The sequence below is a fragment of the Echinops telfairi genome, unplaced genomic scaffold (genome assembly GCF_000313985.2).
Source record: "Echinops telfairi isolate 266 unplaced genomic scaffold, ASM31398v2 ScPeMD7_7467;HRSCAF=8505_1, whole genome shotgun sequence".
Classification (NCBI taxonomy): domain Eukaryota; kingdom Metazoa; phylum Chordata; class Mammalia; order Afrosoricida; family Tenrecidae; genus Echinops; species Echinops telfairi.
Window position 1 is genome coordinate 25738422 of NW_022111368.1, and position 16199 is coordinate 25754620.

General features: G+C 43.0%; 2 protein-coding genes across 5 annotated transcripts in view; one reads left to right on the forward strand and one right to left on the reverse strand.

Annotated features, from left to right (window-relative positions):
* REV1 (REV1 DNA directed polymerase) overlaps window positions 1-7604 on the forward strand; it is a 61944-nt gene extending 54340 nt beyond the window's left edge. For all 4 annotated transcript variants that reach the window (XM_004704341.2, XM_004704342.2, XM_045283863.1 and 1 more), the window contains 9 exons: window positions 1731-1833; window positions 3016-3181; window positions 3450-3652; window positions 4983-5216; window positions 5730-5850; window positions 6045-6265; window positions 6365-6521; window positions 6768-6870; window positions 7206-7604. In XM_004704341.2, coding sequence (XP_004704398.1) covers window positions 1731-1833; window positions 3016-3181; window positions 3450-3652; window positions 4983-5216; window positions 5730-5850; window positions 6045-6265; window positions 6365-6521; window positions 6768-6870; window positions 7206-7317 — 1420 coding nt within the window. In that variant the 3' untranslated portion in view covers window positions 7318-7604. The remainder of the gene's footprint in view (window positions 1-1730; window positions 1834-3015; window positions 3182-3449; window positions 3653-4982; window positions 5217-5729; window positions 5851-6044; window positions 6266-6364; window positions 6522-6767; window positions 6871-7205) is intronic.
* A 1000-nt stretch (window positions 7605-8604) lies between these two features.
* The window catches only part of EIF5B (eukaryotic translation initiation factor 5B), a 71274-nt gene continuing 63679 nt past the window's right edge, over window positions 8605-16199 (reverse strand). Inside the window, exons 19-24 of the mRNA XM_004704343.2 lie at window positions 13809-13940; window positions 13632-13708; window positions 13363-13527; window positions 11586-11724; window positions 9433-9594; window positions 8605-9072 (exon numbers count right to left, since the gene is read on the reverse strand). Coding sequence (XP_004704400.1) covers window positions 8965-9072; window positions 9433-9594; window positions 11586-11724; window positions 13363-13527; window positions 13632-13708; window positions 13809-13940 — 783 coding nt within the window. The 3' untranslated portion in view covers window positions 8605-8964. The remainder of the gene's footprint in view (window positions 9073-9432; window positions 9595-11585; window positions 11725-13362; window positions 13528-13631; window positions 13709-13808; window positions 13941-16199) is intronic.

The window sequence follows — 16199 nt, forward strand, 5'->3', positions numbered from 1 at the left end:
AGACTTTCTAGAAGCATCTCTCTGGTTGTCCTTAGCTGGCTATTGCTCTGGAACATGCAGCAGTGTTGTTTGGAGTCTCTATGGTGCTAGCAGAGCGTGTAGACCAGTGGGCTCCTCACACTTAAGGTGAATGAGTGGAGGTGTGCAGCAGTCCTTGGTGTCCCAACTCCCGAGTGGGCTTCCTCCAGGGGCAGGTGGGAAGGTACTGATACAGGGGTCTGGGTAGGAAAAGGTTAGGCTCTTGTTGAGCAAGGCCCTTCTTCCCTCCTTGGTGCGTTGGTAGCCTTAGCCCCTCGGTGTCAACATCTGTACAGAGCTCAGGTTCCTGCGAAGAGAGAGGCGATGTCTGGCATGGGAGGGATCTTCTCCTCTCGCACATTTTCAGCCCCACACCTCAGCTTTTCCTTCATAGCACATACCCAACACCACTGATTCTGAGCTTCTCTAATGAGCATATTTACAGGAGTCCTGGTGGTGTGGTTACATGCATTGAGCTGCTAACCACAAAGTCAGTAGTGAAAAGCCATCAGCGGCCCTGTAGGGGAGAGGTGAGGCTTCCGAAAAGGTTTATAGCCTCGGAAACCCAAAGGGGTAGTTCTGTCCTGCACGGTTGATCGGAGTTGGAATCGACTCAATGGCAGTGAGTTTAGTAGCAAAAATTGTTTATCTAGAGTTGGCTTCTTGCTTAAGGCATTTAGAAGGCACTTTGATAACTTATCAGGTACTGCTAAGTTACTGCCATCGACTGGGTTGAGACTCATGGTGAACCCTTTAAGACAGGGTAGAACTGCCCCTGTGGGTTTCTGAGACTAACTCTTAAGGAGTAGAAAGCCCTGTCTTTCTCCTGAGGTTTCTAACTGCAGGCCTTGCAGATCGTAGCCCAACTCGTAACCACTACACCATTAGGGCTCCGTCCCTGTACTGATAAGCCTTCAGTATTCCCAATTTTGGTGAACGTTTTCCTCCACTCTGTCTTTTCCCCCACTTCTGTCTTTTTAAGAGCTTAGGCCTTTTAAAATCACTTGTAGTCAGTTAGTGGGGTTTTGGAAAGAAATCACCATGTCGAGCAACGGACTTTCTCCATTTGACTGACCTGGAGAGCAGCGCAGCAAAGGAAAGTCGGGAACTGGAGGAACGTAGAATGCCTTCTTGAGCACCTGCTGCCCTCTTTGTCTTGGACCAGAGGAAGTGGGTGGTGCCCAACTACCCTCACAGGCATAGCCGGGAAGCATTAACTAGGGGCAGGAAGCTTACATTCATGGGAGAGGAAGAGCTCTGAACAGGAGGGGTGAGAGTGGTCCCCCAGCAACATGGATCGAATCCATGTCACTGAACTGATGTCCATATAGAAATGGTTGAATTGGTGTATGTTTTGCTGTGTAACTGCTCGATAACAAAATTAATACAACTTACAATTTAGGAAGAAAAAAATCATGATGAAGTAAAAATCTTGCTTTAAGTTATTCTGTACATTACCTGAAGTAAATATTTTGAATTACTTTTTTTTTTGCAAATGGCTTTCTCATAGAAGAGAAGCAGGGTACATTTCCTGGATGAATTCAAAAAGCCTTTATGTAAAGTAGAAACAAATGTGAAGTATAAAGATTACAGCCCTGGACTGGGGCAGTTCTGTGTCCTGAGTCGGAATCAACTTGGGGCTGTGGGATTGGGCTTTTAGATGAGTACACAAGGAGTAAACCGTTCCTTTAAAAGCATTCTATCATTTACAGGACTGTCACTCTTGACCAGGCAACAGATAGTGCAAAGATCATTGGAAAGGCTACACTGAACATGTTTCATACAATGAAACTAAATATATCGGATATGAGAGGGGTGAGTACTTAAAAGCTTTCAATTCTGGCTCTCTGTAATGTTTTTCTCAGTGGTGCATGATCTGAGAATGGTCAAGGCAGGCAGGTGGGGGCTTAGGTGAAAGTCGCTCCCTCCTCTGATACAATCCTAGAACAGAAAGAGGAATAATTTCTGACTATTTGACCTGATGTCTTAATTTTTAGAGTCAGGTAGGCATATTTTTGTTTTCAACATAGAATAATAATTATATATTGAATCTTTATGCCAACTTTTCTTTACAAAAGTAATCTACATCGTATTTCTCCTGTTCTTTCCTCTAGAAGTACAGATGGGATTATAAGGAATGTGAATCTGCGAATAATTGCTAACGGCTTTAAGGTCCTTTCTAATTAGAAATGTTTTGAGGTTGCGGTCTGATCTAGAAGGGAGAGTGCTCAGAGGCACATGAAGATACGTTTCCAACAGATAGGCCAGAGGAAGGAAAATTGCAAACCCCTCAAATTCCTTTTCTTAGTGATAGATTAATCTTTGTAAGTTTTGCCGTATGTGTACATACATGGGCAAAGGGCATCGTTTGGCCTAGTGTGGGTTTTGTGAAGCATTAAAAAATTATGCCGTGCATGATTAAGTAAAACATCCTTTGAGGTACTCGTGTGATGGGTTTATGGGGTGGGTAGTGGTGATATGTACAGATGCCTTAAAAATGGTAGATTATCCAGTCCATTGTCCCTAATTTTAAGGTGATTATAGTCTATTTAGGTAGAGTTGGGTGATGTGAGATTGGGATGAATAGTTACCCAGATAATCTAGAAACCATGTGAATTATGTATGAAAGCGATTTCTTGTTTGAGCCCTTCTTTTGTCTATCCTGAAAACAACATCTAGGTAAGTGTTTTCCAAATTGGGTGAGACTGCCCACTGGATCTGATATACGGCCCTGGAATAATCCAGAGGGCTGCAGAACAGATAACGACACTTATCCTGGATTATGGGCCATAGCACAAACATTTTTAAATTGCCAGGGAGGGCAACTCTTTGAGTAGGTTTTGTTTTGTTTTTCCTGAAAAGGGAATACAATAAGCCAAGTAAGTTTCTGAACCTGTGATGTAGAATATAGTCTAAAAGATAAGCCGAGACTTTGCTTAGTTGAATCCATTTTCACTTGATCCTTCCCAGAAATAAGCATTTTTCATTCTGTTGTAGGTTGGAATTCAAATGAATCAGTTGGTTCCGACTCATCAGACCCATCCCACATGTCCCAGTCACCCATTGGTACAATCAGAGCACTCTTCTGGCGGGTCCCACTCTGTCATCGATCTCTTACAAGTTCAGAAAGCTAAGAAATCCACAGAGGAGGAGCACAAGGAAGGTTGGTGGTCCTTCTGTCTGGGGGGCTTGTTGGGCAGTGTGTACATCTTTAGGACGGCCGTATGTCCCACCTATCTGGCGTGGCTGGATGTGATTTCTTTAAAGAAACCAATTATGTTCTTAATTAAGTCCTTAATAAAACTTTGATCTTTTTCATTGTGTCTACTAAAGAAATACCTGCAATGGCCGATGGAAGCTGGTCCAACTTAACAAAAACAAAATATCCCCAGATGGTCTGAGGTTTTAATCATTTCCCATTTTGATTGCAGTCTTCCTAGCTGCCATGGATCTTGAGATCTCATCTACTTCTAGAACATGCACTTTGCTGCCCTCCGTCCCCACACATCTGACTTCCGCTCTCAATCCTGTTCCCAGCAAAGCAGAGTCTTCAGTGAAATGGAATGGTCTACATCCTCCTATCAGTGTGAAATCAAGACTTAACCTAAGTATAGAGGTTCCATCACCTTCTCAGGTATGTCACTCTAATTCTAAATATCGTCAGTACAAAAGCAGCTTCATAAAAGGATGGACATTTTAAACGTATTAATCAGTGTGTCCAAGAAAGAGTGCTATCTACTAGGGTGGGTAATGGTGAATCTCTCAAACTTGTAGGCACTCGAGGACGTTTTACAAAGATGTACAACTCTTGGAAATTGTAAAATAGTGAAAGGCAGTGCCAGCATCCAGTGTTTGTAATTCTACTCATGTGCTTCTTCACCTCAGCAAAGAAACTTTAGTGGTCATAAAGAAAGGAGGCTTTGGTAGCGTAGTGGTTACTCGTTATTAGGCTACTAACATTTGAGGTCAGCAGTTCAAAACCACCAGCTGCTCTACAGGATAAAGATGAGGGTTTCTACTCTGAGTTAGTCTCAGAAACTAACTCAGTGTTCTACTTTCTCCTGTAGAGTTGCTGTGAGCTGGAATCGACTGGCTGGCAGTGAGTGAAGAAAGTAGGACCTTTGTCAAAGGGGTTTGCAGTTGCTGACCATTCTCTTTGTGTGTCTAGTGACAAGAGTGAATGATTTTGTTTGGACTGTCAATGAGGCATTCTGTTACTGACTTTGTATGCTCCTTGGAAGCCTAAAGCTGTAATTAAGTCCTTGTGGCCACCTCTCCTTTGTGGAAGGAGTCCATAGTAGATGTAGAGGCTGGCTAGCAATCTAGGGAGGATGCAATTCAGAAATGCTTGCATTAGCTCCATTTATGCTCAAACATGAAATACTTGCTTCCTGCTGAGATTAGCTTACTTAATTTACAGGTATTATGAGTTTCCAAAGGACTGGGTGGGCACTGATGGGCAAGGGAAGCACCTGGCCAAAGGAGCAGGGGATTCTGGTCTGCAGGCCAAAGGCAAGTGAACCTGCAGGTTTAGCTTGCTGCTCTCCAAGACTCAGGTGTTATTTCTTGTTCTGAGCAACCTCCATTCTGAGAAAAAGGTAAATTGACCCCAGGAACTTGTTACCGTGTCCCAGGAATTTAGCAAAGGCTTTGGGTACATAGTCCCAGCCCATCAGCAAGGCAAGGTAGATCTGAATTTATTAACTAGCTCTTTGTGCTCCTCTGACATGGTCATTCTGTATTGGGGGAGTTATTGGGCATATGGTGCTGGCCAGCAGTGGGGAGCTGGAATTGCTAGACTCCACATTTTACCTTGTGCTTAAATGACGAAAGGCTAGAGGAGCTTTCTGAATTTAATGTTCCCTATGCAGAACGTTCGCACTGGAGTTGCAGTGCTGTGCTAACTGCAAGCACGCCATTTCTGGAACGCTGTTCTTCAAACTTGCATGCTTGCTGTCTTATAGCTCGATCAGTCAGTGTTAGAGGCACTTCCACCAGATCTCCGGGAACAAGTAGAACAAGTGTGTGCTGTGCAGCAAGGAGAGCTACCTGGGGACAGAAAGAAAGAACCCGCAAATGGCTGTAATACAGGAATATTACCACAACCAGTTGGGACAGTTTTGTTGCAAATACCAGAACCTCAGGAATCCAACGGCGACACGGGAATTAATGTAATTGCACTTCCAGCATTTTCACAGGTAATCACCATTTAGGAACCATCTGCAGTTTGCACATTCGAACTGCTGCAGCTCAGCCCTTTTTGGTGTACCTTGAACTCTCAGTAGCAGACACCTTGTCTCAGTCATCTGCATGACAGGAGCAGCACTTGTCTGAAGTACAACCAAGTGTGATGTCAGCGGGGAGAGGGGCTTATAGTTTCTGCCTGGAATCAGTTGTGCCTGCTGACTGTGAGCCTTCCCTGCTGGGTCATGCACCGGGACAGTACCTCAGGCTGAGTGAGCTTAACAACATGCCATAGGCGCCTAATGTTTGCTCCATGTTCTCTAGTTTAGTCCTTAAATTTTATTCCTTTTTCTCACCCTACACAGTTGGAGGATTTGATGAGCTTTGCTGTTAAAAACCAATTAAGAATTTGTGCAGGCCAGAAAAAAAAAACTGTTTTGAAAACAAAATCTGTTTTGTGAAAAATCTTAACTAGTTGCCATAAGGAATACATCAGGTTCCACTCTAAACTGTCACTTTTCTTCTAGGTGGATCCTGAGGTGTTTGCTGCCCTTCCTGTTGAGCTTCAGAAGGAGCTGAGAGCAGCCTATGATCAAAGGCACAGGCAGGCTGAGAGTACAGCCCTGCAGCAGGCAGCCAGCTTGTCTGGTAAGCCTCGGGGGAGGGTGAGACTACTGAAGGCCTACATGTCATAACTGGGATATTACAATGGCCTTAGGAGCTGTGTTCACACAGGGAGGGTGGTATCTGCAGTGAACAAAATGTGGCTAAGTGTTGTTATGCCCCACAAAGGGAGCCCTTGTACTCTGCGGCATTTGTTGAGGATCTTATCCGTCTTTTAGTGCCAAAGAACCCTTGGCTTCAGTTAAAACCAGCAGCAGTGAGAGATAAGAAAAAAAGCAGAAAGAAGACTCCCACCAGCCCGAAGAAAAAGGTTCAGAGCCCTTTGAAAAACAAGCTGCTGAGCAGTCCTGCAAAATCCCTGCCAGGGCCCTGCAGGAGTCCCCAGAAGTTAATTGATGGCTTCCTGAAACAAGAAGGTCCTGCGCTTGACAAGCCCCTGGTACTATTTAAAAGAAACCTCTACTGGGATGGGTTCTAGAGGTACTAGATATTGTCTAACTGCTGTACACTGTGACATGTTTTTGTTTTTTTTAACCAGGGAGAACTGCCTGCTTCCACTTCCAGCGTGACAGGCTATCCTGATCTGCAGGTGAACCTACCCAGCTGTGCTAGGCCCCTGGCACCTAATCTAGCTGGAGCTGTGGAATTTAATGATGTGAAGACCTTGCTCAAAGAATGGATAACTACTATTTCAGGTTGTTTACTTTGTTAGGTGGTATCCACGTTACTTGAGTTAAGTCTAGTTTAATCTGTTCATATTCTCATTTTCCAATGGCTAATAAGCTTAAACCGGGCACCTCCTAACCTTTTTAAATCTGCCTTTGAAAAAGTTCTTTATAGCCCGCAGTCTGGCTGCAGAAAAGCAGGTCTCCTTTGTGCCTGCAGCCCTCTCTCTTTCTCTTTAGAGAGATATTGGTTCTCACTTGGCATTTCTTCCCTAGATCCAATGGAAGAAGACATTCTGCAAGTTGTGAAATATTGTACTGATCTGATTGAGGAAAAAGACTTGGAAAAATTGGATCTCGTTATAAAATACATGAAGAGGTACTCTAAAAATTAGTTTTTTACGGTGGGGAGGTGGAGTCACCGGGGCTAGTTGAAGGGGTTGAGGACACTGAGCAAGTTTTAAAAACTTTCAGGCAATGCAAATCAGTCACAGTAACTGACACCTGTAGTTAATAAAGGCATGCCTGCTATTTTGAATTGTAGACAAAAGGTGCTTATTCTCCTTGAACTTTAAATACATGATTAAAACCACAGCAAAGGCCTTTTTGTGTGCTAAGATTGATTTTTATGCTGTAAATTAAAAATGAAGTTATTAAACCTTGCAGCAAGGAAGGAATGTTTCGTAATGATGCTTCTCCTTCCCCCACCTTCAGGTTGATGCAGCAGTCGGTGGAATCAGTTTGGAATATGGCATTTGATTTTATTCTAGACAATGTTCAAGTGGTTTTACAACAAACTTACGGAAGCACATTAAAGGTTACGTAAAGATCCCTGGGGCTCTCGCTAGCTGTGCCATAAGTGCTTGTGAGGTATTTGCGAAGTGCATGATAGTAATGCTCTGAGTTTTTTCTAATTTTCATTTTCTTTTTAAGCAAGTGTTTTGTACATTTCTTTTCAAGAAGTGCCAAATTTGTCAGTATTGCATGTAAATAATTGTGTTAATTCTTTTACTGTAGCATAGATTCTATTTACAAAAGGTTTGTTTATAAAGTTTTATGGATTTTTACAGTGAAGTGTTTACAGTTGTTTAATAAAGAACTGTATGTATATTTTGTATAGGCTCCTTTTTGTGAATCCTTAAGAAAACTCTAGAAAGAAAATGCTCAGCTATTTTTTATTATACTTTTTAAGGGCTTTTTGAAAGCTTTTAGGTCAGATTGTTAACAGCCATTGTGGCTCAACTTTGATGACCAACATTCCAATTCTTAAGATATCTTCACCATTCAAGTGTGTGGAGAAACTTACTTAAGGACACCGAACACACATCTGACTTTCCCTTAGAAATAGGTAGGTTAGAGCTCATTACTTTGACTTGAGAAATTTCAATAGTAGTACAGATTTTCAAATGTATATAAAATATTTATGCTATTCTACCGTAACACTGTAAAAATATAGCTTATAATTCTTTGCCCATGAATACTTGCATGTTGTTTCTCCAAACACCTTACAAGTGACTTCAACAATGTGTGCTTTTTTACGTAGGCATTAAATTAGTTAAGTTGGGGAATGTTATATATATGCCCCCCCCTCCCCCCGCACATTCTTCAGGAAAACCATAAACAAGCTGTACAACCAGATCACTACTATGAAAAAGTCATTATGTTGTATCTGTGGCTTACAAAACAAGCAGAAAGCCCAAATACAGTTTAATAATTCCCTATATTATTGCCAAGTCATTCTGCATAATAGAATTCCGTAGTATAAAAAGTCTGAATGTTAACTGACACAACGTATGACAGTTAAAACAGTCCATGGCCCTAGAAGATAGCGCTGGACTGCTGGGAGAGCTAAACTAACATGGAAGCCTTACAGAGCTTCACTGGTGTCTGTTTCCTTTACTGGTAGTTCTGAATTGTAACTATTATATTTTTACACACAGCAGATAAAGAAATACCAGAATTCCTACTTTTCTATGGGGGAAAACAAAATAAAAATTTCTGTAAGGGCATATGGCAGAATGTTGGGTGGGGGGGAGGGGTGTCAATCACTGGGAAGAATATGCATAAATAAAGTATTTCTTACATCAAAAAAAAAAAGTCCAGGAATCACAAACTCTGCAAAAGCTCGGTATAATCAAATACTGCAGTACTGATTTAATCAGTATAAAATTGAAAGTTTTGATCTGTAATAAAAATTCAAATTTGGGGAAGGGCAAAGTTTAAAACAGCAGCCAGTAGAGGGGGAGGGAAAGGAGTGGGTAAACAGGCACATCGGAACTGTGGGGACATGTAATTGACCACTGTCAAACCAGTGTAAGTTTCTTGGTTTCTCATGGAAAACATTTTTATACACCTGTTTTTTTCCTTCCATATTCTTTAAGTCCATCGGCGTTCAAATAGTCCGTGTTGTTTTTTTGTTGGTGATACTACAACAGTATTGCATTGACTCCATTTCCTGCCCCATGTGGAAAAATTAGATGATTTCAAATACTTTCTTCAGCTCCATAATAAGCTGCCAGTCACTCTTCTGCATTTCATCTCTGAACCAGTCTTTGAGCGCATCGATGGACTGCCGGCTGATCTGCAATGTCCGAGGCACAGACAGGGTGAATAAAATCAGTCAAAGCCCCCTCTGCCCCCGCCAGCACATATGGTCCACATCTAATTCACAATAAAAAATGCATTTGAAAAAACAAGAAAGTGGGCTCACTGTCACCCAAGTTGGTCGCCTTGGGTTGTCAGGGAGAGGGGACCTGGAAGCCCGCCTACATTGTTAGTGCTGCACGACTTACAGGTAACCTTTTGTAGACAAGGCTATTCCACAGCCAAGTCCGAACAAGGAGCTAGCTCCACCATGCTCTCCATGTGCAAACTACAGCTCTGAGAACTGAGGAAAGCATGAGACTGACTCGTTCAAGGGCAACTTGTGCTGAATACTCACCTTACTGACAAGGATGTCTGTAGCTTCAAAATGTCTTCCATACATTTTGGGAGATTCGCCAGGAATGGGTTCTATTTTGACACAGACTTCCTGTCCCTTTTTCGCAACATCCACTTGTTTATGGTTTATTTCAATACTTGTTATTATTCCAATATCAACAAACTATAAAATAAGAACGACAATGTATGGAACGAACCATGCCATTCACCAGCACTATGCCTGGACAGCTGGAGCCATTTAGTTAAGCTTGGCTCTGTGGGACTGGGTTGATCACTTTAGACCTACACAATAAGTAACATACTCAATGACAGATTGGGGGTATCATCATCACAGCTGCACCCGCCCCCGTCACCAAAATGAGAGCACTTGAAACACAGCATTTTTTTTAAGGGACCAGTAGGCTCTGCGTGAGGAGTGGATGACTGCTCTGTGAGGATGAAGTGTAGTGGTTAACAGAAGAAATCTAGAGGCAGCAGGAACAGATCACATAAGGCCTTGGTAAGCCATGGTAGAAACCCTGCAGTTTGGGGCGTAGAGTTGCGTTTTGAAAGCAGTGACAGGAGGCCAAAGCCACTCAGTAGAATTACTGCAAATGGCTTTGCTCATTCTATTGAAATCACATAGAAAGGATGGCTCCATGTTCAGGTGATGTACCATATATACACTCAAGTATAAGCCGACCCCAATATCAGCCGAGGTACTGAATTTTACCACAAAGCCTGATTAAAAATGTGCTTAAAAACTCGGCTTATACACAAGTATATGCAGTATCTGGGTCACATCTACTAAAGCAACCGGTTATCTATAGGCACCAGACATTCTGGATGAGCGTGGAGCATTGTATTTATTACACCAGGAAAGAATATAACATTCATGGGACAACATGAACAGATTCCCACTACGGGTTGTTTTATATCAAAAAGAATCCTGGTAATGGGTTATGGTAATACTGAATTAAAACAAAAAAGCCTACAAGGTGATTATTGGGGGTGGGGTGGGGGGGGTGCACAATCACCATTCTGCAACCATCTGCGTAGCTGGACAAAGGCTACCAGTGGATACTAAAACTTCTGAGTAAAATGTTCATGAGAACTCGGAGCATACCCCTGGATAAAAGGAGTAAATAAAAGGGGGAGATGATCGCTATAGTAGAAATACAGCAGATCGCACTCACTGCCCCAAGTGAGCAACTGTATCATCGCCAAGTGAGACGACTCGTGTGATGCAAGAGGCGGCCCCCAGGAGTGCCAGTAAACCTGCACCCTGTCATGAGCAAATGGACAAATCTACATGGAGTGACAACCTGCCAAACAACTGAACTTCAGAAGAGGAGGAGGGGTGGGTTCTCTGAGTGTGAAGCATAACCAAATGCAACGCATGGTGAAGAAATCCTAGATTCGGCTGGGTAGATGGAGTCATTAAAGACATGGCTGAGACAGCTGATGTAATGGGAATGAGGATGGTAGGATATTAGAGGGTATTAACTTTGAGTCCATTTAGCTTAGGTTTGATGCTGATCCAGAGGGGAGACACACGGGTCTGTCCAACAATACTATGTCAACGTTTACTGGGTCTTGAAACTTCAAGATAAAACTAAGAATGGTAATTATTCAAATCACCTTCCACACTTCATTTAAAGCAATGACATCAGGTGGTGAGGATCAGCACTGATCCAGAAAACAGCTATTTAGCAACATTCGGTTTAAATTATAGTTGTCATCAACTAGTGTCAACAACAATCAGTTAAGAACTCGGGAAATTCATCACCCAGGGCCACTTGCAGTACAGCAGTAGAAAGGATCCAAGTGCCGACACCTGTGTTAACTGCCAATGCCACCCAGGCCTTGGTTTCTGGCAAAGTGACCAAGTAAGCTGGTTACCCTCTGAGAAACTAACCTCTTCTGTGACATGTACCCTGACAGTAGTTATGTCAAGGTGCTATTGAGAGATGTACGTGAGGTGGAGGTAAAGCACAAACCACTCTTCAAGACTTTCAGCAGTGCTTCTCAATTTTGACAAGGCACCAGAATCACATTAAGGCTTGCTGAAAACAGACTGGTCAGGCAATGGCCAACCCCCAGAAAGCAGCCTGCGAGGACAGCCAGCCTGTGGTTGGGGGAGGTGCAGAAAGGAACAGAAACTAACAGACTTACATTTTTGCTAGGGACACACATGGGTGTGCCCTGTTTCACCTGCCCTGCTTCCACAGTCACTCCCATCACTATTGGATCTCGAGAATTGAAAATGAACTGAGGGAGGATTTTCATCTTGCAGGGAAATACTGCTATGTGCCTTAAAAGTGAAAAAGAAGTTCATGTTTACAATTCCACTCCACCATCTTTGTATTGAAAAATACAGATAAATGTGAGTCTTCTCCCCTTAGACCTCGTCTCAGGTCTTGGGAGGAGAAGGCTGAGAAGCTGCAGGTGACTACCAGTGGCTCTTCAGTCTTTCCCCTTCCCTCTCTCCATTCTGTTGCTCCCCCGTCTTCACTTTCTTCCCTAAGCTACACCCTACAGGACTGTCCTTCTCAAAATTTTCAAAGGTCACTGCAGTCAATGGGGTTGGTTCAAAGTGACAGTGCAAAGGTCAAGTCCATTCTCTTGCCTATCAAGAATATGCTATCAGAGTTTCTAGCCATCTTCTAAATCCAATCTAACCCTTTTCACATCACGTTTCAAGATCTTGAGTGAGCATAACCTGATTGAAATCCTTGTCAGCTCAACTCATGCCGTTGACTCAGTGACCCGACAGGACAGGGCATAACTGCCTCTGTAAATTTCCCGAGACTAACTCAATGGAAGTAGAAAGCCCTGTCATTTCTCACAAGGAGCAGGTGGTTGTTTTTAAACTGCTGAGCTTGCAGTTAGCAGCCCAACAACATACCAATTAAGCCACTAGGGCTCCATGAAATCTTAGTATTTACCAGGTATCAGTTTTACTTTAAAAATACCACAAACTGCTCCATCTGTCCCTGTCATCAGCACTACCTCGCGCGCGCTCACTCAGATTATGAGGCCCTCCATGACCCAGACTGACACTAGCTGCAACAAAGGGCTCCCAAATAGGAACCATTTCCAGAACGGCACAGGACCAGGCAGTGCTTTGTTCCGTCATGCATAGGGTCACTATGGGTCAGAACTGACTCAATGGCACTAGCAACAGTCTCCTGTCATTGATCCCCTAACAATGCTCCGTGGCAACACCAATCTGATCACGTCCACACACACTTTTCAAAGCACGAGTAAACCAGCCCTAGCCACACCCTCCAGGGTCCTCCCTAACGTGATCTTTGCTAGCTCCTCTGACCATTCTCCCCTGGGTCATTCTGCAGCGACCAGTGTAGAAGCCTCCTACATTTGAACTCTGCCTGTTCTACCCAGCTCTTCCCCATGTATTGTGTGGCTCACTCTATTTCCTCTACTTTGACTCAAATGAGTGATCTAAATATGTTCTCCAGCCACCCTCCTAATAGCAGCCCTATTCCCTTACTTAATCACCCTGGCCCCTCAAGTTTTGAGCACTAATAACCTACCTTCTCACTAGTTTGTGTTGGTTACTTCCCTCATAGCCCCTGAGCTCTTAAGACGGGGATACCTTAGCCACAATTCCTAATTTCCCACATTCTCATTGTAACTTTCATTCTATTCAGTCCCAGATAAACTCTCACTAAAGCTCCCACACTTAGCTACTAATCATCCACTAGTGATACCTAGGTCTGCCAAACTGAAAATTAAAGAACCAACCAAATGGCTACAGCTGCCTGAGCGGCCCAGGTGTACAGGATTTGTCCTTCACAAGCTACCACCTCAGGGTGCAGCCTCTGCGCAGTCATGTTGCTGTAGTCAACATCTTCCTGGTATGTGTATGTGGGCCATCTCAATAAATGTAATTACCAAAGAGCCAACGTATGGAAAACCATAAACTTACTTAAATTCTTCTTGTTTCTGCTTCTTGTAGTCTTGTCTGTATTTTGTAAAGGCATCAAACAAATGATAAATAATTTCTGCACTGAAAATTCTAACTCCTAAACTATCAGCCATTTCTTGCGCATCCCGTTCAATTCTCACATCAAAGGCCAAAATGACTGCATACCTAAGAGGTTAAAACAAATGAAAGGCAAAATAGGCTGTAAAGGATAATTCTAAGAACACAGGTAACCGATATTAAAATTTTGTGGAATAAGGGAAATTTCTTACTGAGGATCATGTTCCAACATCACTGAAGCTTTCATCACATCTTTTTTATGGACTGGGCCAATGTTAATTCCTGCATACTGCACACAAAAAAGGGGGTTTCGGAGTTAACTTGTATGTATCAGAACACCATAAAACCCACTACCACCGCACCTCGGCAAAGTCTGCCCAATTACTCACAGGTACTTCTGATGACTTCAGAAATTCAAGTAGAGCTTCCAAGGAGCCCAGAGTAGACGCCTGCACGTAGACTCCCTTTTCTTCTAATTTAATGGCATTTAGTGTCTGCTTTAACTCATGGATCAACTCGTCCTTGAAGAAAAATGAATGCGACAAGCATGTAAATTTATATTACATCTTTATATTTAACACATTAAAAATTAAAACACTTTTAGATTAGTATTTATCCCTAGAAATGTGAAAATAGGCTTAGAGAGAGCAACACAATAGAAACTTCAGTAAAATAAAGGAGATCATTTGGGGGCCAGATGCCAGCTGGATCCCACTTCTGTCTCTCAAGCTTATTCATTTAAATGCTTATTCTCTGCACCTTGGCAACTCTGGTGGATGTGGTGGAGGAAAAGGTGAAAGGACAGTTAGGAATCCTCTCTTACAAAGTAAAGTACCACATGAATGAGAGCAGTTCCCAGGAACCTGGTAGAGACTATTTTGCCCCCAGAATACTCTCATCTCAGATCAGGTGGGGAAGAAATAAGTAAAACAAGCATGCTGGTGCCCCTTCCAGACATGGGAATCCATGCCAAAGCTAACCATTAGCTAAGTCACAGCACCTCTGCTGAAGCAATGACTTCTCATAGCAGTGACTTGAAGCTGCCTACAAAGTAATGGTGGTGGTAGGGCACGATCATGGCAACTTTATACAATGGAACACCTCACAGGGTAGGTTCTCTGGGTCACATGACTTGGGACCATCTATTTGTGGGACAAGCTGGCCGTGTTGTAAAATAATTTTACAGCATATATGTATAGGTTTAGTATTAAGGTAACAGATGAACATTGGGCCTCCACTCAAGTACTCCCTCAATGCAAGAATACTTTGTTCTATTAAAATGGCATTCCATGATGCTCACCTTCCCAACACAATTGCTGAAGACAAAGCGGGTGCATAAGCAAATGTGCTGAACAAAGCTGATGGAGCCCAGCTATCAAAAGATATAACGTCTAGGGTCTTAAAGACTTGAAGGTAAACAAGTGGCCATCCAGCTCAGAAGTAACAAAGCCCACATGGAAGAAGCACAGCAGTCTGTGTGATCATGAGGTGCGGAAGGGATCAGGCATCAAAGACCAAAAAATCGTATCATTGTGTGCTCACCTTCCCTATACGATTGCTGAAGACAAATGGGTGCCTAAGCAAATGTGGTGAAGAAAGCTGATGATGCCCGGTTATCAAAAGATATAACATCTGGGGTCTTAAAGGCTTGAAGGTAAACAAGCGGCCATCTAGCTCAGAAGCAACAAAGCCCACATAGAAGAAGCACACCAGCCTGTGTGATCACGAGGAGTCGAAGGGATCAGGTATCAGGTATCAAATAACAAAAACTGAACTCATTGTGAATGAGAGGGAGGGCAGATTGGGGACCCAAGACCTATCTGTAGATAACTGGACATACCCTTACAGAAGAGGAGAGGAGACAAGCCCGTCAGGGTACATGAAACATACAACTTTCCTCTACTTCCTAAATGCTTCCTCCTCACCCCACTATCATGATCCCAATTCTACCTTACCAATCTGGCTAGACCAGAGGATATACATTTGTACAGATAGGAAATGTAAACACAGGGAATCCAGGACAGATGATCCCTTCAGGACCAGTGCTGAGACTGGCGATACCAGGAGGGTGGGTGGTGTGGAAAAGGGGGGACCGATTACAAGGATCGACATATAACCACCTCCCTGGGGAATGGACAACAGAAAAGTGGGTGAAGGGAGATGTTGGACAGTGTAAGATATGACAAAATAATGACAAGGGGGAGCGAGGAGGGAGGGGGATGCCAAGGGCTCAAGCAGAAAGCAAATGTTTTGAGAATGATGATGGCAACAATGTACAAATGTGCTTGACACAATGGATGTGTGCATGGATTGTGATAAGAGTTCAACGAGACCCCAATACAATGATTAAAAAAATAATAAGTAATTTTACACTGCTTGTGTTCTACATTCTACTTTGGTGAGTCCTATTTGGGGCCGTAAAAGCTTTCAAGAGGCCACCTATTGGTCTCTAATTATCCAAAGGCAAACGGCAAGAAGGAAACCAAAAGTTCAATAATAGCCTACAACTACGTTGGGTTGAGAAGAACTAGGCTATGCCCCACTATTAACACGACCATTCTGATCAGGGTCATAACAGATGGCACTCAGAACAGAAGAAAAACATGGAATAGAATTCAAATGGTTAAGAAGTCCAGACTCATGGGACTGGTTGAGACTATATATAGGTCTCCTTACTGCATGAGGTGACCTCTGAATTTTGAACTGAGACTATCCTGAGGTTACCTATTAGCTAACTAGAGGCTCACAAAATAATGAGTACCATTAGTGAATATGTGCTA